The 25487-nt window shown below is 49.9% G+C and overlaps 8 protein-coding genes across 8 annotated transcripts; 3 read left to right on the plus strand and 5 right to left on the minus strand.

Moving 5' to 3' along the window:
• Window positions 1-1732: 1732 nt before the first annotated feature.
• Window positions 1733-1996, plus strand: VFPPC_15382 (hypothetical protein; the record flags this gene model as incomplete). Its single annotated transcript, XM_018293135.1, has 1 exon — window positions 1733-1996. One exon carries the CDS (start codon window positions 1733-1735, stop codon window positions 1994-1996), a length of 264 nt encoding a protein of 87 aa, XP_018149994.1.
• A 1700-nt stretch (window positions 1997-3696) lies between these two features.
• Window positions 3697-4748, plus strand: VFPPC_15383 (chromo domain-containing protein; the record flags this gene model as incomplete). Its single annotated transcript, XM_018293136.1, has 5 exons — window positions 3697-3962; window positions 4023-4065; window positions 4119-4198; window positions 4267-4621; window positions 4692-4748. The coding sequence occupies 5 exons, from the start codon at window positions 3697-3699 to the stop codon at window positions 4746-4748; spliced, it is 801 nt and encodes a 266-aa protein (XP_018149995.1).
• Window positions 4749-7916: 3168 nt separating this feature from the next.
• Window positions 7917-8768, plus strand: VFPPC_13103 (hypothetical protein; the record flags this gene model as incomplete). The annotated part of the gene is made up of 1 exon (XM_018290880.1): window positions 7917-8768. One exon carries the CDS (start codon window positions 7917-7919, stop codon window positions 8766-8768), a length of 852 nt encoding a protein of 283 aa, XP_018149996.1.
• Window positions 8769-9305: 537 nt separating this feature from the next.
• VFPPC_01511 (hypothetical protein) lies at window positions 9306-10514 on the minus strand (the record flags this gene model as incomplete). Its single annotated transcript, XM_022428227.1, has 3 exons — window positions 9306-9328; window positions 9386-10336; window positions 10415-10514. 3 exons carry the CDS (start codon window positions 10512-10514, stop codon window positions 9306-9308), a joined length of 1074 nt encoding a protein of 357 aa, XP_022284745.1.
• A 1821-nt stretch (window positions 10515-12335) lies between these two features.
• On the minus strand, window positions 12336-13574 carry VFPPC_01512 (sucrase/ferredoxin-like family protein; the record flags this gene model as incomplete). The annotated part of the gene is made up of 2 exons (XM_018281331.1): window positions 12336-13055; window positions 13203-13574. 2 exons carry the CDS (start codon window positions 13572-13574, stop codon window positions 12336-12338), a joined length of 1092 nt encoding a protein of 363 aa, XP_018149998.1.
• A 1596-nt stretch (window positions 13575-15170) lies between these two features.
• On the minus strand, window positions 15171-17595 carry VFPPC_01514 (glycerol-3-phosphate O-acyltransferase; the record flags this gene model as incomplete). Its single annotated transcript, XM_018281332.1, has 2 exons — window positions 15171-17258; window positions 17380-17595. The coding sequence occupies 2 exons, from the start codon at window positions 17593-17595 to the stop codon at window positions 15171-15173; spliced, it is 2304 nt and encodes a 767-aa protein (XP_018149999.1).
• Window positions 17596-22761: 5166 nt separating this feature from the next.
• VFPPC_01517 (ubiquitin) lies at window positions 22762-23750 on the minus strand (the record flags this gene model as incomplete). Its single annotated transcript, XM_018281334.1, has 2 exons — window positions 22762-23441; window positions 23513-23750. The coding sequence occupies 2 exons, from the start codon at window positions 23748-23750 to the stop codon at window positions 22762-22764; spliced, it is 918 nt and encodes a 305-aa protein (XP_018150001.1).
• Window positions 23751-24331: 581 nt separating this feature from the next.
• VFPPC_18698 (hypothetical protein) lies at window positions 24332-24826 on the minus strand (the record flags this gene model as incomplete). Its single annotated transcript, XM_022430270.1, has 1 exon — window positions 24332-24826. One exon carries the CDS (start codon window positions 24824-24826, stop codon window positions 24332-24334), a length of 495 nt encoding a protein of 164 aa, XP_022285986.1.
• Window positions 24827-25487: the final 661 nt, after the last annotated feature.

Here is a 25487-nt window from a genome sequence, read left to right on the forward strand (position 1 = left end):
TGGCAGGGTTTTGTAACTGGTCGGACTCATATTTCGGTTTCCTAGTTTGCAGTTTCAGGTACATACAAACGCAACTTGTGGACCAAGTCAAACGACTTGACAACGAGTTTGGCGTGGTCTCCAGATCCTACAAGTTCGAGGGTGTGGCACCTCGTTCGTCTGCGATGCAACATCACCTCATGCGACAGATAGCTAGCGGTGATAAAGGCAAATCTAGCAACATGGCTGTTTAAACCCTTCCTAGCGACTGTATTGGTAGTTTCCTTGTTCTCGAGAACCGGTGTCGTGCCTCGCGTTTCGCCCTGTCTGAGTGTGGCCATTCGGTCCTATCAAACAACCAAGTCGGCGGAATCCTGGAACTCTAGTCACGGCATTCGGGCACCTGTAAGCTCCTAGCGATATCATATGGTTCGGAGGAAATCCTTCCAATAATCTTGCTAACATGGCGGATAAATGGCAACTGACCCGCTTTGGCGCCGAGTAACAATGCATTGTCAGCCGATATTAGTCTAGAAGAAAGGCTCCTAATCTCTAAACGATCCATTTTCTTCAAACGCGGCGCGATGGAAAGGTACTATAATCCCTTGGCAAGTTGGTCTGTTTTATCTGCTTAAAAGTCTCAGTGCACTTAGTTGAGACCTTCCCATGGTTGTTGGTGAATACACATTCGCTGGTTCCAGTTAATTAAGCCAGCGATATTGTCACTTCACTGCATATTGACGCTGTAAAACCAACTTCAGGGTCTCGTGGCGTATGCAGTAACGAATTTGTCGCGTCGTTTGCACATGAGCTAGGGGATAAGCAGATGTAACCCTGCTGATGGCATCAGCTGCCTGTGTGTGTTTCCGACCACCGCGTCGCGTGGACGGCGCGGCGCCGATCCCAGACAAATAGGGCAGATTCAAGACAGAAAATGCCAAGTAATGAGTTTATTGCGAGTTTATTGCCATGCACTCACGAGCGAGCTGTTTCGGACCTGGATGTTGTTACCTTTGAAGAACTAGGCTGGCTTGGTGGAACTTGACGGCCAGCGTTATCAGGGTCGTGGGATTATTACTCAAGCCACTTACTTGGCTTAGAGGGCACTTACATGACAAGTCTTCTGAGGGGCTACTACATCCCTGTGTATCAGTGAGCGGGTAATCAACCAGTTCTCAAGGCTTGCAGACTCTTATCAAATGCTCCTTCCGATACGGGAAGCTGAAGGGGCTTGATTGCTTAGTGAATGGCCTACGGGCGTCCATAGATTGAATCCTTCCAGGCCAGTCGTGCTGGTTATCGAGGGCAGATGAAGTGCAGTTTTTCTCCCTCTTCCACCAAGTTTCAAATAGTATTGGAAAATACCACAACTCTTCTGTCAGTATATCTTAAATTGCCCCCACTACAATTATAGAATTCAATAGGTTGCTAAACCTCCGAGAGATCGCCCGGTTGGGGATTGTGGCATTTAGGCTTGACACCTTCGGCCCGGTCTTCCATGTAAGTGTTGCAGTGAAAGTGCCACAGTCTGATGCGGATAATGAACCATGTCCAATTCAGACTGCGTAAAAGTATCATGCCATGAATGTACTCATGGATATTGAAATGAATGAGTCGAGACATCTAGGCTTTAGCAGATGGCTATATGTCCATGGGAGAGCCCTGTTCAGGCACATTGGAGTATGTTGAAGTTTTCCAACGCAGTGAACCAGCTCCAATCAGACAAACCCTAGTCTGACTTCTTTCACTGCCCATGACCCTAGCCGGGCTTTCAAAACCCCGGCAAGAAATTTCAGTATCGGTTCATCGTGGCTTAGCATATCCAGACCTCACTCGGCGAAAGTGTAACACAAAGCCGTCCGGAATAACGGAAATGCCAATATGTGAACCCGTCAGATGCCAAGAACGAAGGCGGCGCCAATTCTTCGTATTGCGTAAGGAGTCATTAGCCGACAAGCGAGGCAAGATGCCCTTGGCCATCGAGGCTTTACCAGGAGCAACCACCAGTGACACATGAAAGCCTAGGCCCGTTGCTCAACACATGTGTTCAGACAAAGTAGATTTTCCAGTCAGAGTACGAATTTGCACGAGCCAGGTACTAACAAGCCTAGTCAAGACGAGGCGTTACCGGCACTCCTTAGTACCATGCATTAAGTCAGTCGAAAACGGGCAGGAGAATTAATACAACCACATATTGCAGCTTCTGTTTTGTGGTGCATCTTACTAGCCCCATTATTGAAACAAACGCCGGGACGTTCACGGCCTGCATCCCTTGGCGCCTAACTCAGACTCTCTCCGATACAATAGGAAGCTACAGTGGGGGGTCAGAAGTATTTGAACAGGGAAAGGTATCGCATATCTCGTTGTGTGCTGAGGCATATTGAGCTGTGTTAGTGTATACTTGGATATGTTCAAATACATTGGACCACAGACTGTACATCAATATTTGCAGCGTTAACTTGCTCAACCTGGTCAATGCATTCCTGGTGTAAGGATGTGCCGCCTATAACCGTCTTAAGCAAGAGATCCCTGATGCTGTGCCACTCACCATGATGTATGTTCATCTTATCCCGAGGCAAACTCTGAGTATCGCCAGGTACAAAAGGCCTAGAGCAGACAAGAAAGGCAACAATGCCCGGGCTGTGCTGGTTTCACTACCGAAGAGACTGGGACGGGGGTATTATCCAGGAACGGCTGGTCAGTAATTAGTCAAGAGTCACAGGCCATTGGCGTCAATGAGAGCCGTCGTCTACTTGTACTTTCCTGCGCCCTTAGCGGCGCAACCCTGGCTATTAACTGAAAGCAACGTCTATAGTGTCCGGTGTTGAAGTGATACTCCCCGGTCCTGGGCGAGATCGACAAACAGAGGCTCTTCGATGATGCGTTCCTGTCGATCCGTCGTCTATGGTGAATGTTGAAGCGCACTAGGCGACATCCTGAATTTCCTTCAGAGCCTCGGGGTTTCGGGCGACAGAAGAAAGCGAAACTTAAGCCAGGAGTTGGCAACGAAAACTTGCATTAGTATGCAACTAACTTGGACGCTATAAGCGCCACCAAGTTGACCTGTTTTGACGAGCTATGCCATTCGAATGGCAGCACATTGCAACGAATTCGATACAAAAGCATCCGTAGCAGATATGCTAAAGCATCGAGACCCAATCATTGAAGCTGTATTGTCGAGCAACCAAGACCTCGCCTTGGCTCGTGAGCAAGAGTCGTAAGTGAGATATGATCATCTCCTTAAAAATCGCATTCACGAGACAATTTCGGGAGATCAAACTCCCCGGAGTGATTATACCTCTCGAAAGAAACGTATGAGGCCAGGAGAGCCGAAATGAAAGACATACTGAACCTATCTTTTGCTATCAATGAACAAACACTTCAATGTTGGTCTGTCACTTCTTCATTGAAGAATAGGGTCACGTGGTTCGTGGTTTGTCAGCCAATTGCGGCTTTCGTCGCGTCCCAATGTTTCTCCACCTTGCAAGCGCGTTGGTCGAGCTTCTTTCGAATGGATTGATTTAGCGACGAATGCGCAGCTTCGCCTCTTTACTACCACGAAATCGCCTGTTCGAAGGCTTCCGAAATTCGAAAGCAATGCCTCCAGGTATGTAATATCTTTTGGAGAAGAATGACCTTGTGTGTGGAGATGGCCCGCCCAATCGCCGTCTTTCCATAGCAGCGACACTTCGCACATGTTTCGACGATGGAGTCAAGATGGCACAGCTATTGTCTGGCACGGCACATTTATCCGTCGCAAGCGCTTACAAATACCCAGCACTTAGCGATAGCGAGGCTTCTGACAGCGAGCCTCAAATCCCGACGGCGCGATCCTCACGAAGTTCGCGATCGGCTTTCGACAATGCGCCTAGTGTGCCAAGCGATGACGAAGTCGAGGCCGAACCCCAACCCGTTACTGCCAATGGAGGCAGCGAGGTCGATGAGGACGAAGACGAGGACGATGAGGATCTCGAAGAAGATGTGTATGCGCAATTAGCTGCTGCTACTCTTGCGACTAGGTTTAGTTACTAATGGTGATCCAGGTATATTGTCGAAGCCATCAAAAACCACATGATCGATGACGATGTTAGTGATGAATCGATCTCACATGCTAACTCTGCTGACGATTTTGTTTGCAGGGCAGCCTACGGTTTCAGGTGAAGTGGGAAGGCTACGAGTCCAAGAAGGACCTAACTTGGGAACCCGAAGAGAATCTGGAGTGAGCAGGGACACTTAGATTGTGTAACCGGTGGACAACTTTGGCTGATCAACTGTCCTCTCATGTAGGGAATCTGCTCAGGAAATCCTGGACGCATATTTTAAGAAGTTCGGTGGGCGACAAAACATATTCGAGCAAACAGAAAAGGCATCGAGGGGCAAGAAGCGGGGGCGAGGAGGTTCAAATTCGGCTGGCACGTCAGCAAAACGATCAAAAAAGAACGGCACACATCCTGTCGATTCAGCGCCGCCTGCCGCAGCCAAGGTGTGGCAACCGCCAGCGGGTTCCTGGGAGGACGAAATCGAGACTATCGATGCTTGTGAGGACGAAGGCAGTGGAAAGCTGGTGGTGTATCTGATTTGGAAGAATGGCAAGAAGACGAAGCACGAGACGCCGGTGATATATAAGAAATGCCCTCAAAAGGTGAGTGCGGTGCGGGCGTTTGGTGCTGGGCGGTATGGCTTTGGATGGCTGGCAAACTAACCTTGAACAGATGCTTCAATTTTACGAGCGGCACGTCAAGATTATCAGGGATGATGTCAAGATGTGAGCTCGGTGTGACGAATGGCGTAGCTTCCATGCAGGAAGCCCGAAACCCGGAGAACAAATGCAAATGGAAACGGAACATGGAACATGGATTTAGCGGGAGAGGTGTCAGGTTATGAAGGGAACGGATTTTATGCGTCGCTATTCTTGCTCATTTGCATGGGACTTTTACTGCTCTTGTATTAGAGAGAGAATTGACATTGGGCCTTTTTTGCTCACCTTTATGGTTTCTTTTTGCTTCACGGTGGCGCATTATCGGTGGTCTAGATGTAGAGGCCAGGGGTCTACTGTTTAAACCAACACTCTATTTAAGTCAAGCAATTTCTATCCGATCGTTTGGTGCCAGGTCTCATATCAAGTGAGGAAATGACAAGCAAGCCAGACATTCATTGAACATTTGAACCAGACATTCAATGTCAAACAGACCAGACCAGACCCACCTAAATTGAGCCTGTTGCGGGAGGCTGGGGGGGGGACCACAGCTGGCTAGAGCTTCAATGTTGCCGAAATAGTGGGTTGGACCCCTGCTTTCCCGCCTGCTGTGTCCAACCACAGCGGCCGCGCAAAGCTTTGAGCGCTCAAATGCTCCATCCAGCGCCAGCCATCGATTTATTGACTTGAACGGCCAGAAAGTCGGTGGCGGGGCAACCAGCTATATCAGCTTCATTCATGCATGCAATGCTGCATTCACCTCTCACTTTTTCCACTCTGCTTCATTCCAGTGCGACTGACTGTTTCCATTGTTCTCGTGCCAAGCCCCGTTTCTAGAATCCGCTAGAGTCTCTACACTTGCTCGATTCGCACCAAGAACTCGCTCGAATACACTGCTTTACCGCATCTCGACTTGCGAATAGCTTCAGTTTCCCATCGCACTCAACCCGCCTCAAGAAGAGTCAGAGTCTCCGCACCAAACACCCATCACCACAGCGCAATATCATCAACCCAACTCCTCTACATCACAAGCTGCAAATCTACTCTACAGCCCTCGCGCCAGGGCCCAAACGCCAATCATGGTGCAAAAAAACTACGTCATCGCCATCATCATCATCGTCCTCTTCGTGCTCCTCGCCGCCGTATCGTTTGGTATCTGGAAGATTGTCCACACAGTCCGAAGAGATCTCAGCGTAACGTCCCGCGAAAGCAGTAGCAGCGACTCGAGGGACATAGTAGACTGACACTGGCTGTTGCATTTCTTGGGCGGCTGCAAGAGATGCTGGCCGGTGCGGAAGGGAGCATATACCCCGGTGCTCGGTTGTCGAGGCACCTGTGCGAGGGGACGAAATTACGAGTCATTTATATTGCGAGAGCGATGCCATTTGAAGTTGATTTAGGATTTACATCGAGGACTGTTGAGAGGATATAAGATTTCTTGGATATATGAGCCATGTATTGAGGCTGGGGTAATGATGTGACGAAAATTCAGCATACTGCATTTGCGCCGACGAATTTTGCAAGGATACTTGGGTTACTTATTGGGAATATTTGAGCATACAACTTTTTGATTGGATTGTAGAATATGGACTTTGGGTTAAAATTTACTCTACTGTGTATAGGGTGTCCCAACAGCATTGGGCATAATTGGGCTACATAGACTGAATAGCAAGGTGCAACAAACACTTACTTACTCTTCACTCTGCGCACGGTCCTTGAACTTTGTTTCTTTTCAACAGTATGCGCCACTTCCCTGAGTTGTCTGTTACAAGTGCAGTCTTTGATCGACAATCGACCAAGAGAAAGTTTGTTGAACCACAAAACAAAGAGCGCAGGACAGGTGAGTTTGGAGAATGACTGTCCGAAAACACACTCCTCTCCTTCAAAGAAGAAATTTTGAACCGTCTTTGCAGAACTGATGAATCGATCAGGTAGTACAGGATGGAATATATGCCTTTGTTGTTCACCAAAGGATGAACCCATGACCAACTGTCACTTTGGTCTATATTAGGACGAGACAAACCCGCCAGGGATCCAACTTTCTCCAGCACAAACGTAACTGAGCAAACAATTTTCAGAAACTTCTCCATCTCAACACATCACTTCACTGGCGTCTCATCAACCCTGAACAATGCCATCCTCGAGCGGGTCGAAGTCGTTCCCGGAGCCGGACACCCCAGAGACAACTCAGTCGGATGATCCCTTTGCGTACCTTGACGGTCTGGAGCCGAATCCGTATCTTTCTAAACCTTCAGGTGCTTCTGCAACTTCCAAGTCCAAGTCGAAGCCTCGCTGAGTCTTTTGTTGGAGCGTACACTACATGTTTGTGTAGGTTCGTTGGGTTGCTCTGGTGAACATGGTGTCAAACAGCTAACAAGCCTGTCCAGTTTCGATCGAGTTTAACTTGATTTTTCGAAGTTTTGGGAGTTTGTCATGCAGGTTCGTCATAGACTTTGGGCTTGCTTTTGGAAGGAGGAGAATGTGATATGGGAGTTGAGGGAGGTCTTGCAACACGGCGGGTGGCTGTAACAGTAGCACCATCATGAACATGATATGTGAGCATGAGTAGCAAGGGACATCTTGAACAAGGGGGCTGGTTTTGCCACGAAGGGCACTGGATACCACTACTGTAGTTGTACAGGGCGGATGCTTTCAAATTCAGAGCACTTGTTCAGTCCACGAGGCTAGAGAACAACTTGAGATGGTTCCATTTTGTGGCTGGTTCGGACAAGACGGAGGGATTCGTTTATTCATTTTCCGCATAGATCTGACGAATTCGTTGAGAATAGCACCAGATAGATACCCCTCACCTAATACATTCATTATTGAACCGAGTTGATGTCTTGTTCATAGTCTGCGGCCCTTTTGTTCGTACTCTCATCCATGTGTTCGCCATACTATTGATAGGCTCTCAATATAAAGTAGAGACGAAATTCCAACACATGCCAAGATGAGTTCTGTATCTGTCCACTATGTACACCGTACAAATGCGTGATTCACCAGTCTGCAAACCCATTGTGAAACACCACATTGTTCTGTTCGGCAGCCAGGCCTCGCACACGAATCCTATGAGTTATACCTCCCATCGCGACAAATCGCATATATAAAGATGCCCTCAATCTCATGACGACAGCTGTATCCCATTCCCGCCACCTCTCCTCTAAGACAACAGTGTCGCATACTCTACCAAACTTCTCTCGAACTTTTAAACGTTGAATCATTTCGTGGTAATTTTCATACAATGGAGGCCATGACTGTGAACCCACTAGATACTCGCCTGTCGCGGCCAGGTGATTCTGGAGATTTGAGCTCCTCTATTCACTTTTCGATGTCAAGTGAATCCGAAGATCTGAGCACCCCCATGACCGACGCTTCTGAGCCTTCCAATATCCCAATTTGGGATCCAGACACTGAAACTTTGCCGGACGAAGCCATCCCTGACCACAAAACCGAGCAAACAAGAGAAACAAAGGACGGCGTGGCGCTTCATGCTGCGATCATGGGCCTCGGCAACAGCAGGTTCGAAATAGTCAGATGTCTTAATGATATACTCTCCCAATCCCTCATCGAACTGTCTTCCAAGATCAGACTATGCCAATCCAGCTTGGCAAATTGCGACGACGACGTCACCATGAAGTATTACGCAAGCATGTTGGACAGGCTTCTTGAGATGCTAGAATTTACGCAGAAGCAGCTTGCTGTGCCGCAGAATCAAATGAAGGAATCTACAAAGAAGCACTTTGCTGAGCTGGGGATTACGATGCTACAACCTACAGAGAATCAGTTCGCTGTACCTCAGAATACGATGCCGCAGTTGGCGAATAACCAGTTCTCCGGACTGGAGAATACGATGACGGATGCGACTTTCTTCACGCAGCAGGACTACGACCAGGCGCAACAGCAAGACTACTTGTGGTCAGATAATGGTCCGACGTCATTCGCTCAGCTGTTGCAGGATTCAACTACGATGGGAGACGCCGTTGATGGTACAGTCCTGCCGTCGACGGAGTTTGAGGGCCAGGAATTTAATGAGCAATTCGCGGATACTACGTTGCTCTTGCGTGGCATGTCGGTCTCCCGTGAGCAACAATGAGTACTCTTGAAGAATCAAGAGATAAAATTTTTGATGAGGAGGAGTCGTGATTTTGGTTGAGGGTTTTGTATAGATATGGAATTTCTTGTTGTTGACTATCCCTAATTTTGTTAGTATTAAAATGACGTTTTGTTACTTTGAGACCTGTGTTGTGCCATGTATTGCTTCATGCTTGAACTTTGATAGCGAAGGCTGCTGTGAATGGAACGCTCAAAGGATGGACTTTAGTCAGTCTGTTCATGTACACCAAGGCCTTTTCAATTTCAACTTTGTTTCTTTGCTGCTACATAAGGTCTTCCCTCTGAATAATGAGCGTGAGCTACCACGGAACAACTACAGGAGGAGATGCTAGGTATGCTAAATATCAAACCAACAGAACTAGGCGGTGCTGCCTCTAACCTAGGGGCAGTACACTTCAACCGCTGATCTCCAAATCCCTTTGAGTAGACAGGCGGCAAGGTCCAACCACGTAGTTCAGTGCAACCAGTTCCTGAACAAACTACCAGCCGAGAACAAAGGTTTCCGAGTTCAGATTGTTTAGAAGGCAATCTCTTGACGAGCTGAGTTGAATTAAGTTAGCATATACTCGTTGAACTGTTTGGGTTACTGTTCCTTACCTGCCACTTGTCCATGTTCGTTTCCCACCTGACCAACATTTGTTACCACGCGGCTAACAAGAGAGTCGTCATCAGAACCTTCATTCTCTCGTTTGTAAGCCTCCAGGTTCATCACATCATCCACACGTCTTTTTCTCAAGCCTCCTGCAGCTTGGGCCGCTTCCAATGCCGCATCTTCCTTCTGCTCTGCCGCATCGGCCGCAGCAAAAGCAGCAGCATCTTCATCTCGAGCTTCAAGATCGCCAGAGTCATCAACATCCCTAGCCTCGAAGACATTACCAGCCGCAGATGGACCATCGTCCCCTTCATCACGCTCTTCCAGAGCACTGCCTGCAATCTCGTCATCAGATCTTGCCGAAAGAACCTCGCCGGTATCCCTCCGCACAACAACGTAATCATCGCCACGCTCCTCCAGGAATCTCGCAACAAGATCAAAATCATAACCAACGCTTCTCTCCCGACGCTCCAAAAAGTCTCCAGGGGTATCAACAAGACTCCTGCGGCTTGGGCTGTTGCCAATGTCCTCACGTATCGTGATGCCAGCATCACTTTCAAGGTCCCGGCCCCTGTTCCTGTTCTTTCTGTTCTTTCTGTTCTTCCCGTTCCTTCTGGACTTCCTGTTCTTTCTGTTACGACGCCTTCCCTTCCCCCGTGCTCGTGTTCTACGACCCTTTCCCCTCTTCTTGCCTCGTCTCCTGCCTCTTTTACCGGTTGCGTTGTTCGTTACTCGATTTGCAGCTGCACCACCCTGGCAAGATTGGCTTGCGTTATTCCTGTTCCTGGCTTTGCTGGCAGCTTTGCCATTTTTACCACCAGCGCGTTTCTTTGCGGCTTTAGCACCGTTGGCCTTGACACCGTTGTTGCCGTTGTTGCCGGTTTGTGCGCCGTTGTTGACTTGGTTCCCGTTCTGGTTGGCAGCGTTATTTCCGCCTCGGGCTTCCAGTGCATCTCCTGTAAGTTAAAATGTCAGAGTTTATTACTTTTGTCCCAGCGCGCATTGCTGAGTTTGGAATTCTCAAGCCAACGTACCTGTGCCTAACTTTCTCTCGTCTAGGACATCAGCTGGGATGGAATCGGCCAGCTGTGCCAAGAGAACGACACTATAAGTGACGATATTGGAGACCTTCATGGTGCAATTACTAGTTTGAAGTCTTGGTTCAAAGAGTGACCTGCACTGTAGATGGTGTTTGAATGAAGAGATTAGACAGCTGTCGGCTCTCCTGTAGCCAAGCCTGATAAGATGGATGTATAGTTTGAATGAGGAAATAGAATAAGAAATAATATATAAAGACTCAGTCACAGACTGTGTCTCAGGTATTGAAGTGTAAGTCGTGGTGAGTTGAGATGAGAAACTCCAAAACTGAGCAGTCGAGCAACCAAGTTTATATTTCACTCCAGAGCCAACAACTACCGTCCTTTGTCGAATCGTAGTCTAACGACGGCGGTTAATCGCGACTCGACATGGTGCGCAGTTTTTGCCATCGTTGGACGCATCATGGTGTTGTACAACCAAAGCCCACCGCTCTGAGACGTCTTATCCCTGTGACAGGCTATGTTGGTAGAAGAACTACTAGAAGGATTTATGCATCTCGAAACAGAAACTTGTTTCTAACGATATACAGCGCGAATATCATCTCTACGAAATATCATGGTTACTCGTCAGCCACGCCTGACATCTATTGCAAACAATACAGCCTCCACGGCGACATGTAGCTTACAGTACATCAATGTGAGATCTGCCGTAAATCAGCCCATCGATCCGTAGGCATAATCCTGGACTTGGATCCATCACTGAATCTGTGTGAAACATATCTGTCCGTAGCATTTCTCCTCCGCCATGTTGTCGAGTCGTGACGCAAGGCGCAAGCCTCAAAAAGACTCGCCATTGTTGGTCCGACAGCCACACGACTTGTCGGCAGATATGTAAATAAATGATTCAAGGCACACTAAATAATAGTTTGCCTTGAAATGGCACGAAACACGGATATAGTTGAGCCGGTCGTGGCAACACCAATGCTGGTGTTTTGACCTATGTCAGTCTCTAAACTGGCTTTCTTGGGGGCAACAAGAACATGTTAACGGACGAGAAAGGAATTGCACACCTTAGATCTTACATCTCATGCAACTTGACGGCCATTAGGGTCGCCGAACCAGTTCCAAAGCTCGGAGACTATTCGACATGGCACAAGAAAGGCTAACAAACTACAAACAGGCTGCATGAGAACCGACCTCGTTCCTGGTTTTCAACACAACTTTAAACTAAGAAAGCATATCAAACCATCCATAAAAAGAGTAAGAGTTTGGCTGAAAGCGAGTCGCCATAATGCCAAGCTTCGATGCCGCTGTGCATTCAGCCACACTTGGTACGCTCCCGATTGGTTCTCATCGATCAGCCCATGCATTCTTGAATCTTGACATTTTTAACTTATGAAACAGAAGAATACTCACGCACTCATGGGGCACAATTCCCTCAGAGGCTAAATAGCACCGTAAATCGCCTACCATGGCCCCACTGCATCTAATTCAGCCCAGTTTCAAACAAAACTGGTCCTTGCGGCCATCAGAAACCACAACTGCTTCACCTGTTCACAAACCATGAGCCCTACCAAGGGTCTGTCCCGAAACGGGGCAGTGAGTAAGTAATTACAGCCTCGAGGCAGTTCTGCGAGTCATTGCAACGGGCTGGGTTTGCATAAGTTTCTGCTCAATAAATTATGGCCATAATGTGTTTGTCGCCTTGCAGTCCACATCGCCACGAACCACGAAGCGTCAAAGCACCCCTAGAAGTTACACGAAAATCATGCCGTCCACTGATTGAGAAATATTATGCAAAGAAAATGTTGCTCTATGTATCGCTGTTTTGGTATCTATAATGAAACCCCGTTTACCCAACCACTAATCCCGAGTCATACTGAAACTTCCCATGCCATCGCATCCCGTCAAGTTTTCATCACCAACTCGTCAATCCCTTCATTCTGTCAAACCCACCACGTAATTGACTCTCCGGCTTGACCAACTTGCCCTTGAGGACAGTATACCTAATCAGATTCTCGCAGTCCTCCGGCTTCACTCTCGCCAGCCAGATGCCCTGCGCAGCACCAACATCCGACTTAGTATGACCGTTGGTCGTCCCATTAGAGGCGCCATTCTTTTCTGCCTCTTCTCCCGCCGTCTCATCCACCTCATCTTGCCCAAAGGCATTTGGTCTCCGGTAAATCATGACATTAGCAGAGTACTTGTGTCCACCGACATGGTTGATAAAGTAGATGCCAACGCCACCGGGTCTCTCGTCATGAAGATCACGATACAAGCCCAAGGGCCGCAGGTGTCGTTCAAACTCCTTCCGTAATAGGGGGGCACTCTGGCCGCAGCGTGCATCTCGTGTTCTGTGACTGCACATGAGGATCACGGCGTTGTGAGGACAGGTTTTTGTGCCAAGGACGGGGACATCCGCCTTGGGACTGGGTAGTGACGCGGGGAAAGAATAGGATGCTAGTGGTGAGTTGGTAGTGGGTGCCTTGTTGATGACTTCGCTGATGAGGGTGTCGACGTTTGTTGGGTGTACGTTTTCCACAAGAGTAAAGGCCGGGAGGAGGAGAAGCGTTGTAGGCTCCGAGTAGTCGTTTGTGTCATGTGGTGTGGGCATATTTGATGCTGAAAGCATGAGTCTCTGACGATGTGTTAGCAGCGTTTTCTTGAGAGTTTGCTTTGACGTGACGACACCATCCAAGGCAGTTCATCAACACCATGAGATCATGATGCTGATATACCACATAATCATAAAATCCAGAGATGACAACAAAACAACAATACTCACCCCGTTATTCGGTCCATCCGATTTACTAATAGCCTCCATAACACTGCCCTTCTCATCCCCCACATCCCTCACCCAGTCTGACTTCCCCGTACCCACCACAACATGCGTACTCCACCCCTTGACATGCCCATACAGGACATCATCCTCCTCGATCTTGAATCCCCTCGGATATCTGACCGTACAGCTATCACAGTCGTGCAGACACTCCTCGCCATCCTTCTCCGGGTCCGTCTTGTCAAACAGTTCATTATACGCCGGGGTAGCAGCCTTCCCACCTCCCAGGACAGACGACATGAGCGACTTGAGAGAGACAGCCATCTTCTGCTTGACGGGCATACGGGGGAGGGATTGGGTCGTAGCGGCAGGTGCCATTGTGAAAAAGAAAGGAGGGGGGGGGAGAAGATGGGGAGTGGTTGATATAGTACGGGGACCCGTAGACGTATGTCCGAATAGATGGGGCCGTGTCGGTTTTGCTGGGGCGCCGAAGTCAAGGAAGCAGAAAAAAAGGTTCCTTTAAAATTGGGCCCGCGGTTGACGTTGCCGGAAGGTCGACAGTATTCTCCAGGCACCAGGGTCAGTTTTTGATGGACGATCTGTCAAGTGGGAATCTTTTTGCGCAGCGCTTCAGAATGTGGCGAATTCTGTTCCAATGGGAACGAGGTTGACCGGCTGGTTTCTTGGGTTTTTCGTAGTCGGACAGAGTGGGATAGTGGGGGGGCTTTTGAGCCGCTTACCAACTGCAGTGCCAAGCGCGCGGTGAGGGTAGTAATTCCGTTATCAGATCCGATAATCACATCACCTCTTCTCCGGGAAGGAGCATACACACCAAGTCTGACACTTTCGCTCGGACAAGAATCGTGGAAAGGAGTGGAAAGGAAGCAAGTTTGCGACAAAGATTTTGGTTGTATTTATGTTTTTGCTGCAAATGCCTATATCAGATGGTTGTATGCCCCTGACACGCAACTTTCCGCGTGTTTCTCCTGCTAATCTGACTTTTCCCCTCCCCGACGGCCCGTTGAAGTTGGTGAACTTGGCAGTTACGCCGCGTAACTCCGAGGGCAATGTCAGCGGGTTTTAGTGCGACACACCATTTTTATCAGATCTAGTGACATTTGGCGCTGCCTGCTTGTGTATTTGCTTCATTTATTCATTCATTTATTTATTTTCTACTTTTGTTTTTACATCTCGTTTTATTTTAAAGAATAGCTAGCTGATAAACAGTCGTCCAGCATCATCTTCACCCACTCCCTACACAGTTCGCACAATCCAAACCCAAAATACCGAGCACGTCCTCCCACGGCCAGATCAATCTCAACCAACGCTGTGGAGTTTCCCCAGTCCAGTCCGGTGATACAAAAAGACCGACAGTCAGCTCAGAGTAACACTTCGTCAGCGCCACACCCTGCAAGCTCCATTGGCTGGACCAGCGTCAGCCCTGTGACCCTGTTGGTGCCTGTCGACCTCCTTCGAGGTTCTCAACACGCGGCGATTCGGCGTTAAGCCCGTGAGCCTCTAATCTTGCATAATATCATACCCAGGCGTCGTCATCTACTACAAGTGCCGTTCTATTCGACAAGGGTCATTAATATCGCTAATCTCTTTCTGTCTTCTGTTTATTGACGGTCTAGACAGGGTAGGGCATGAATTGAACGGAGGCACGCACACTCCCCATACGACGAACACTACCACTGGCGGTGCAACTAGGAGAGAAACTCTTATCATCAGTCATGAGAAATACAACCCTACATACCTCCCGCAATGAGATATTAAACGACAACATGTAACATCGTCATCCATACCGCCCAGATATAGATTTCATGACATCAAATTGCGAAAATGAACCCCAAGATACACCGCATATAACCAGTCACTCAATGTATCAAAACACATACTCGCCCAATTCAAGCCACACTTTTAGACAAGGGTAGGAAAACAGAAATCATCTTGTCGGCTCGCGCTCATCTTCATTTAAAGGTTCTTCTTTCTCGCCTCATCGTATCCTTCGTCTTCACTGTCCTCATCATCGTCATCTGCCTGTACTTGCAGCCTGTCAGACTTCTTTCTGCGATCCTTCATTGCCTGTCGAATCTTCCTCGTCGCTTCACTGAATCCCTCGGCTGAATCCAGCGTTGTGAAGCCGCTGATAGGGAAGCCGCCCGAGCCAAATCCGCCACCAGCACTGCTAGACCGCGATCTGCTTCTAGACCGAGACGGGGGTCGAGTAGAAAAGATGCCCACGGCACCAATGTTGCTGAAGGAGTCGTTCCGTGGAAGTGCGCGGCTGGACTGGGTCGTGCTGCGGCGGGAAAGCATCCGAGGAGGCGTTTCGCCCTCTGGTCCAGTGCTCGACTGATCGCTGTCCTTGCGCTTGTGTGCCCGCTCCGGGGTGGCACCACCGCTCTCCAGCTTGGACACGTCCGGCACCAGGCGAGTCTTGTCAAAGTCGGGGAACATTTCCGGCCCAAGGGTGTTGATCAGATCCGTAACTTGGGAGCTCAGCTCCGCACGTCGAAGTCGCAGGGTATGAATGTTAAAGTCGGAGCTGGGCACTAGGCACAGGACCAACGGCCGCAGTGACTTGAAAATGTCCATTCCAACTTCGCCGAACCGCAAAGCAGCAAATGTCAGGCCAATCATGGCTGGCCAGATTCCAATGTATGCCAACCACAGAGGCACCCACATGGGAACGTAACCCCATAATCTATCCTGCCACACCTTGAACACAATGATGATGGAGTAAAAGTGATAGAGGGTGGGCGCCAAACCCATGGCCACGAGAATCTTCCACGTGGCCATGACGTCGCGACCTCGAACCTTGACAGTCGAGCCCGCCAGAGCCGTGTTGGCCTTTTGAATACTGATGATCTTGGTCGCTACGAAGACGGGGGCGAATAAGAGTAAGCCTGGGACGGTACAGAAGAATAGGATCAAGAGCTTGATCGATCTGTACACCAGAAGAAAGAGGACTTTAAGGATGGACATCTTGGCATATTGGACCTGGTGATCTTTGAGGTTGAGATAGCGAAGCTGCGAGTTGTAGTTTTTGACGGAAGCCGATAAAGATGTGATACGCTCGTCGCTCTTGTATCGATCATATCCCATAGCAAGTCGTCGGTTGAGCTCGACGACGACAGGTAGGGGCAGCTTCTTACCCGTGGGGTTGTACAGTCTTCGGGCTGCTTGGATGACCATGAGGGTGTCATAGTCTGGTGCAGACACCGTGACCGCACTGAGAGCCTGGTAGACTGTATCGATAACTTGGCCAATAGCTTCTCTTCGCTGGTTATTACGGTACAGCTCCACCAAATGTGAAGGGATCTCGAATGGAGTGCCGAATTCGACAACCGCACGGCTTCGGAATTTGTGGGCATGAAAGTAATTCATGCCAACGGGGACAATCTTGAGCCCGCAGTTAGGCGCCTCTGCCAGCGTTCCTAGAGCCATAATAGCAACACCAGCCTTGAGTGGGAGCAGCTCTGTGCGGTCGTGGCTACCTCCCTCAGGGAAGATGCCTACACAACCACCATGTCTTAGTCGGGAAAAGACAGCTTCGTAAACCTTTGTCTGGTCAATGTTTGGTGCCGCCTTGAACTTGGTGCCTTCGTATCCCGGCGCCGGGCCCTTTAGGTCCTTGTTTGTAAATTTGCCGTCTTTGTCAATGTCGTCGCGACCAGTCAGCTGCTGCATGGCCAGCTTGCCCTTGAACGGTCTCTTGAGGCGAAGTTCTTCGGGGCCAACAATCTGGGCGATATCACTGCTCACTGACGCAGTATTCTTTCCCGGTGGCAGAAAGATCATGCCCTGGGTCTGGCCTTCGCCGGTGCCAAAGTTTGTGCCAACACCGCGGAGAAGGGTTGGGTCGTTGATAGGATCGGGGAGGTAGATGGTTCCCGGTGCCGCCTTTGTAGCATCTTGCGCGCGGCCGACTGGTACAGCGCCAGCCTGTCGAGAAGCCCAGCCGATGAACCCGTGAACCGACTTTTGGGCGATGAGCAGGGAGACTCGGCGTCCAGCTTCTTGCCTGAGCGTTCGTAGGAGAACTAGTCCGTCGACGAACTGCAGGATAGCACCTATACATCAGCTTCTGCCTGTTCAAACGCGAGGGAATACGACTTGCTTGCCAGTCTCGCGAATTGACAGTCACGACGATGGAAATACAAAAAGGGTGTTTACTGACCTGGTTCGCATGTGGTGCCGCGACAAATAGCACCGGCCCAGACTGAGGAACTCTCCACGACCCTCGGGGCACGACTTCGCGGAAGAACAAGTCGACCAAGTTGCCCATCATATGCAAGAACACATCATACTTCCAATTCACCATGGGGTAGAGCTCCTTTGCCGGCGTAGCCTCATCCCTCGACCTTTGGTCATCCTTTTCTGTGGTTGGCGCCATGGCTCGAAGCTACAGCGCGAGCTCGCGACCAAGCTTCATGCAGACCTTCTCGCGGTGCCAGTCACCACGACGTCGATGACGATCACAACGCAACAGACCCAGACTGCGGCCTATTGAAGCACGGCAGGAGGTGGAAAAGCTGTCGGACGGGGAAAGAAGGTAGAGCAGACTCGATGTGGAGGAGCTGGCCGGTGCAGAGATTGGGTGGAGGTGTGTCGTTGTATATAAAAAGCCCCGACATCAAGAGGTCCGTGGCGACACCCGCAGACGAGGACTGAAGCTCAAGCGCGACGGTGAGGGGATCAAATCAGACCTGGACCTGGACCTGGACTTGGCCAGACTGGACATGGGGCGACCAAATCAGCCACTTTTGAGGGGTTGGGGTCTGGTCCGTGGCGGCATGGGGCAGCGAACAGAGGCACTTTCCAGACAGGGAATGCGGCACTAAGTGGCACCAAGACACGACCTCCAGTGGATGAGTTTAGTGGGAGAGACGCTACTGGCTGCTAAGACGTCTAGACCACGCCTGCCCAAAGGAGACAAACTCCAACATTGAAGTTGCTGGCAGTATCAAGTCACAGATCAAAGCACATCAGGACGTCCAGTCAACGTCTCGTTCGTAACGTTCGCATGCCAACCAAATAAAGATCCAACAAAGCAGACATCCACCCGAGCATCAAAGAAACAAAGATCTCTACGGAGCTCCCCCAGTTGCAATCACGGCTACCACCATGCCGCCGCGCACAAGACTGGAGCAATCTGCAGCATTTTGATGATCCAGATGTCCTGCAGTGGGGACACGAACCAAATGTCATCAGTGAATAACCTCGATAACGCCATCCACGAAGCCAACACATCAATGCATTCCATATCCAGCTTCAACGCCATTATCAACATGCCCCCAGCAGTTCCAGCCTCGGGCCTCGTCTTCACGGTGCCGGAGCAAAGGAGATATCTCTCACGAGTGGGTATGAAGATGTGGATGTCAGCAACACAGCGGCATCAAGCGAGCACAAGATGAGATTCATCTTCTCCACCGAGATTAAACTGCGCCCGCCAACGGGTTTACACTCCACGATCCCAGGTCTCAAAATACACGGTCAAACTTTCAATCTCTCAGCAAATTCACCAATTCCATCTGCAACTCCGTTATCCCGCCTCACCACCCCCTGTTCCTCACACCGAGCGGAGCCTCCGTTGACCTCAGGCTAGTTAGCGGGCCCGCCGAACCTAGGCGCCGAGCTCCATCGCATTGCCCAAACTTGGCTCAAATCCTGTGCTCTATTCTAAATTTTCTTCAGCGACGAAATCGGCCCCTGTAAGAAACGGCTCGGTCGTTCGGCAGCCTGTGATGACGGCGGCACGGCACGGCACAAGCACATGCTCCCAGAGTCAAGTCAGCACATGTCAAAATCTGAAAGTCCCAAGAGAAGAAAAAGAAAAGAAGAGATTCTAATCCACGCTAGCCAAGACATTCTACAAAAATATGACATGCATTGCGAGAAGGCCCATCAGGCGCATGAACAGGTGTCTGCACATCAAACTTCCCCAGAGTGTGATTTGCGTCGTTGTTGAGGACTCTCCTCTTGTTTTGCTGAACGAACCCCTCACTCGTCCCCAACCGTCTCCAAGCAAAGTGATTGGACGATTGTGTTCACAACAACAAAAACTTAGATGGCTTGCATTTGTATCTGCGTCTAGATGTCGTATCAAGCATGTCGAGTACTGCACTCTTGGCTACATGCAACCCAGCTATCCAATTGAGAGCTTCTTCTCAACCATGCGATCTGACATCGATGCCGTGAGTGGTGTTATCAGGTGGCGTCCGTCATGCGAGCATCATTCATGCAGCGTGATAGAACACAACCCGGAGTAAATACAACTTGGCAGGGCCGATTAAATCAAAGCAGACAAATATTGGTTGAATATTCGATTTTATTTCTTGAATTATATTTCATGTTATTGCATTTTAAATATATATTGACCGTGCATGAATCCAACTCCCGCTGCGTTGCTGAGGATATCACCACGCCCATGCAACTTGCAAGAATCAGATGCAACAGTCGGATACACACCCCTTAATTAGTACTTTCGAGGTCTTCGGGCTTTCTTTTGGTCAACAAGCTTTCAGTCTTGAAAATGCGGTCTTTCGCAGGGGGACGGAGGAAATGAAATGGTACACATGGTGACAAGGGACTGACCAAAAACTCACTTATATGCCCACTCTGCCTTTTGCCCGGATTGATATCGTGATATTTACTCTAAACGTCTAATATGATCAAACACTTGACCGGATAATACAACACCGCTGGCTGCATCTTCACCCATCAAAATCACCGCTTCCTCCTCCTTCCCTTCTTCTCTGGCACGCTCGCACTCCCGCCTTCGAGCTCACCCTCCTCAATCTTCCCTTCATTCTCCAACTCTTTCAACTTCTCCTGTCCCGAAATAAACATGCTCAAATCTCTATTCATTTCTTTCAGCTCATCCACCTCGCCTTTCAGTTCCACCAACTGTTTCCTTACCGCCTCGTTATCACCACCCAGGTGCTCAATTCTCTTCATGAGCCCTTCATTCACACGCTTCTCTTCCTGTAGGGATTTACTCATATTCCGCGCCAGTACTTCGCTTTTAGAGCCTTTATTCTTTTCACGCTCCAGATCCCTCTCCAGCTGAGGAATAGTATCCGTCGTTAGGGCTTTGAATTTCGCTTCGAGATCGTTGAGTTTCTCTGTGGCTTTGGCAGACTGCGCAGCCATGGCTTCAGCGGCAACCGACGCCTTCGAGGCTTTGCTCGCAGCTTTGCTAAGAATTTCTTCGTAGTAGGCCCTTTGGGATTCGAGCTGGCTTGTGATCAGTTGCGTGTATTCGTGACCGATGTTGTCGAGTTTTGCTCTAGGCACAACGTCTTCATCATGGGACTGCCCACTCTGGTTATTCCTGCCGGGTAGTTCAACGACTTTACCATCGCCCTTGTCACGGATCAATCGATGAACCCACAGGTCACCAGCATAATCCCACACATGCTGCGTTTCTAGTTCCAGAGCAAAGCTATGCGCAGTCTCCTTCCAGTGGTCCTTGGCGTGTCCTCCTTTATACCGCCCGCATCCCACGTAGCCACATATTAGACAGATCCACAGGTCATCCGTGCAGTCACAAATTGTACACAGATTCGATATGGACGATCCGAATGGCTGTGAATAAGGGTTGTTTGGATCGTTCGGCAAGCCTTCCGATTCTGAGGCATTCGTGAACCGGCATACAGGACAGCCTGAACCTTTCCAACTTTGCAGACAGTTACAGTGAAATATGTGCGAGCAAGGAATTGTGAGCAGCCCGCTCGTCTCATCCATTCTCTCCAAACAGACAGGGCAAGTTGGCAGTTCGATCAAATTCGGTGTCGGAGGCGGAAACGGCTTCAGGGTCGTAGATACCGCAGTCGAGGAAGATGAGGCTTTGGAGTAATCCACTCTTTGTGGTAAAGTTGGTGTTTCAAATGTTATTGACTTGACAAACACAACGTGGCATGGTTGTGGCTATCATCAACGTTAGCATGGACCATTACTACCTCTCAAAACAAGGTGGACGACAAATGTGTCAAGATATGGATCGACATACCTCCATCGAGTTAAACACCTTGCCGTCAAACTCCCGTTTCCACTTCTTTGCAAACCTGCTGTCTCGGAACTTCAGCAGCACTAAATATCTGTTCATTCTCGACGTCATGACCATTCTGCAATGGCTAATATCTTCAAGCCACCGTTCTCCAACGAAGCCCAATAAGTCGCTGGGCGACATGTACACCGGCACAGCTGGTATACACAGCGTAGTGCAATCTTCCAGGGAAGACGCCGCTTCTTGCTCATCCTCCTGTTGAGAACTCCCAGCGGCTGTTGACTCCTCGCCCTCTCGATAAAAATGGACGACGCCCCATCCGACTTCCGTGTTTTTCGTCTCGCATGGTATAAAACTGGCCTTGGTGGCCGTTCCTTCTCCGCCGTATGAGGGGCCTAGGGTTGGCGCCGCTGAAGGGCCAGCAGGACTTGGTTCTCCTGCCATTCCCGCGGCAGCTGGGTCGATGGTTTCGATATTCACGCGGCCAAAGCGCCAGTCGTTAACAGCAGTTTGGGGCCGCAAGGCAGCGCTGGACGGAGGTGGAGGGTAGCTGTTGGCCCTCTCGAGCCACTGTCTCTCCGAAAAGATCTCAAGACGTCTGTCCGAGCCACGAACGGGGGCACGGGGCGTACCACAGTCTATCACGCCGTCGGGAGCGCTATCCGGAGAACTCGAGGCTGATAAAGAGGACGGTGCGCCTGCAGAAAAGCTATGCGACTGGTATGAGGATGTCTCTTCGTGCGCGGGTCGAGGTACGTGAGGGTGCGACGGCAAATCGTCGAAGATACTGGTATTTGGGGTTGGCACCCAAACGCTGTTTCCTTCACCTTGTTTGCTGTTTGCGACTGTTGGTTCGGGTGTAGGGTATAGCTCAAATTTCAGGTGATAGAAGTATGAAGGCATGGCCAACGATACTGTCCGGCGTGTGGGATAGAGGTTGAAGTACAGGGGACCTCGAGTTGGACGACGCAGTTAGTTGAGTAGATGGTAGGTGGCGACCTCACCCGGCCGCGTGTCAGGGTGGCAGGACCGGTACCAATAGCCCATATGCTCTCGGCGGCGTTTGCCTGGGACTCATAGCACAGTTGTGAAAAGTGATAGATGCATGACCGGTGGCTACGGCGAGGTTGAAATGAATGATGGCGAAAGGTGGAAATCAGAAGTGAGCTTAGGATGCTTGAAGCTTTGCCTGTGGGCGAGAAGCCCCACCAATACGTCAACTCAGGCTGGTTTTCAAAGTACCACACCAGACGGAGCTTTCTAATGTTATCGAGCTAGTGTCAGCAGTGCATCAAAGCATATTCCGTCTACGATTAAAATTTGCGATCTGAAACATGATTCACGAGCAGAGAGTGTAGTAATTAGTGTGACTGAATGCCAAAGGAGTCATATTGAGCGTGGCCCATGCGGCGCACGCATTTGACTAAATGCCTAGCTAAGGTATAAGGGCACATGAGCCCGATTGCCAGTGCCATAAAACCACAAACGCCTTTCCCGCTTCCGTCCAGAAGCTACCCATGAAACCTAATCAAAACATCTGTCATGAAATCTTTACTGGCCGCCACGGAGACGCAGGACGAGATGCAGAGTGCTCTCCTTCTGGATGTTATAGTCGCTAAGGGTGCGACCGTCTTCCAGCTGCTTGCCAGCAAAGATAAGACGCTGCTGATCAGGAGGAATACCTTCCTTATCCTGAATCTTGGACTTGACGTTGTCGATGGTGTCGCTGGATTCCACCTCCAAGGTAATAGTCTTACCAGTCAGGGTCTTCACAAAGATTTGCATACCACCACGAAGTCGCAGAACCAAGTGCAGGGTGGACTCTTTCTGGATATTGTAGTCGGACAAGGTTCGGCCATCCTCAAGCTGCTTACCGGCGAAGATAAGACGCTGCTGATCGGGGGGGATGCCTTCCTTATCCTGGATCTTTGACTTGACATTGTCGATCGTATCTGATGACTCGACCTCCAATGTGATCGTCTTACCAGTCAAGGTCTTGACGAAGATCTGCATACCACCACGAAGACGAAGGACAAGGTGGAGAGTGGACTCCTTTTGAATGTTGTAGTCGGACAGGGTGCGGCCATCTTCAAGCTGCTTACCAGCGAAAATCAGGCGCTGCTGGTCAGGAGGAATGCCCTCCTTGTCCTGAATCTTCGACTTGACATTGTCGATGGTATCAGAAGACTCCACCTCGAGGGTGATGGTCTTTCCGGTGAGGGTCTTGACGACTGCATACACGTGTCAGTAGCTGTTATTTCTTGAAACCATGTCCATCGCTACTGCGAGTCGAAATACTTACAGATTTGCATGCCACCACGAAGGCGGAGGACGAGATGGAGAGTGGACTCTTTCTGGATGTTGTAATCAGAGAGAGTGCGACCGTCCTCCAGCTGCTTTCCAGCGAAAATCAATCGCTGCTGGTCAGGGGGAATGCCCTCCTTATCCTGAATCTTCGACTTGACATTGTCGATGGTGTCAGATGACTCGACCTCAAGAGTGATGGTCTTGCCGGTGAGGGTTTTGACGAAGATTTGCATGGTTGCGACTGTCTGGGTATCGCTGTGTCTGAGTGTTGTCGGTTTGTTAGATAAGAGGCAGTCGACAAAAGCGACGATAGGTAAAGTTATGCGGCGGAGGGGGGTGACAAGATGAAGATGAGGTATGACGAAGAAAGAAAAAGGACGCAGAAGGCAGAAGGAGGGAGGAGTTTAAGTAGGGGCCGGGTTCGGGATGGCAAACGGAGAGAGGAGGCGAGGCGAGACGGAATGGCGAAAGGCGGGCAAGTTGGACCGCGAGCGGGGCGCAGTGACAACCAAGTGGCTGCGATTACGCCGTGACAAACGCGGCCAGGCAGGCCAAGTCGAGGTACCATGTACATGTACACATTCGCAATGGCGCATGATTCATCAGCCGTCGCAGCCAATAGTTCACTTCTGCCAATCCGTCCCGGAAGGCTCCAGAAACACCTGCCCTGTACGACTGATGAGTGTTCCAAGAACGCAGCCACACCCAGAGGCAAACTACCTTGACACACAAATGGGCGCAGTGTTCGAAGTTTCTGCAATTTTCGCGTGCACGCAGCTATCTGGGGAACTGGTCCGTACCAGAGACAACTGGCCTAGTTCACTCCCAACTGAATGTCCCTCTCGGTGGGTCCGACCGTGTCGACCTTGATGTCGATGACCCGGATGCAGTCATCGGAAAACAAAGGAAAGCAGAAAGAAATTTCCACCACCTCGACCCTGTCGGGCGAAGTTACGGACCGCAGCACTCGACAGAAATTTATCGCTGCCTTCAGTTCCAAAAATTTCATTTTCACGATCCTGGCTCTCGCACGGCTGACTCGTTTCTCTCCCAAACCAAAGCGCTCTTTGTCTGCCTTCCTTATCTCTGGAAAGAGGCTGAACATGGCGGGTCCGGGGTTGGGAGTCATGTGGCTCTCGCAACGCGCTATCTGGCCTCGTGGCCTCAGATGACTCAGCAATTCAACGTCTCCCAACGTCAAGTGTTCAACCAACCTAAACCTCAGGGCAAAGAAGCAAACAATCTCGTCCACTTCCGTCGTTGGCATCACAATCCAACTATGCTTTGTCTTCCCGCGCATAGATGTCATGAAACACAACTGTCGCCGAACCAAAGCGATGCTCCCTCACGCCAAGTCAGCTGCGGGGCTGATTGAGGTGTCCATGTCTCAATCATTGCAGGGTTCCAATGATGGCTTGCGACCCAGCTGGTTTTCGCTCTGTCGCTGACGACGTCATTCTCGCAGGGGGGTATTCCTTGACTTCGCCTTGCCCGACCAAACAACAAAGTGTCTCGCATACTCGTCACACAACATCTCTGACCGTATTTGTCAGATCTGGTGGACTTACGATATTTGCGATATCAATTCGCCAGAATCTCTCATCTGGCTGTGTACTGGCGTTGGTACCTTGCATTTTGCATGTTTAGGCAAGCCAAGCGGTCGCAGCTGATCTTCTTGCCACCGCGCCGTGTGGGGGAGGGGCTTCTCAAGAGCCCAAGTGGGACAGCCGCTGGGCTTATCGACAAAGACAAATCTCCCTTGTCTTCGGAACCAAAAATAGCCTGCACAATGTGAAGTAATGCCATCGATTGAAGTGAAATACCCATTGCATGATATAGCCTGTGGAAGTCCATTACGAGGTCTTCACTTTCTTCAGACTATGCCGGAAATGCGTCAACGGACAACCTGTCTCCTCACTACTCTTTGCTCTATGTCATCACTAGCAACCTTATTTTCACTAAATCCAAGT

Source organism: Pochonia chlamydosporia, chromosome 1 (genome assembly GCF_001653235.2).
Source record: "Pochonia chlamydosporia 170 chromosome 1, whole genome shotgun sequence".
NCBI lineage: Eukaryota > Fungi > Ascomycota > Sordariomycetes > Hypocreales > Clavicipitaceae > Pochonia > Pochonia chlamydosporia.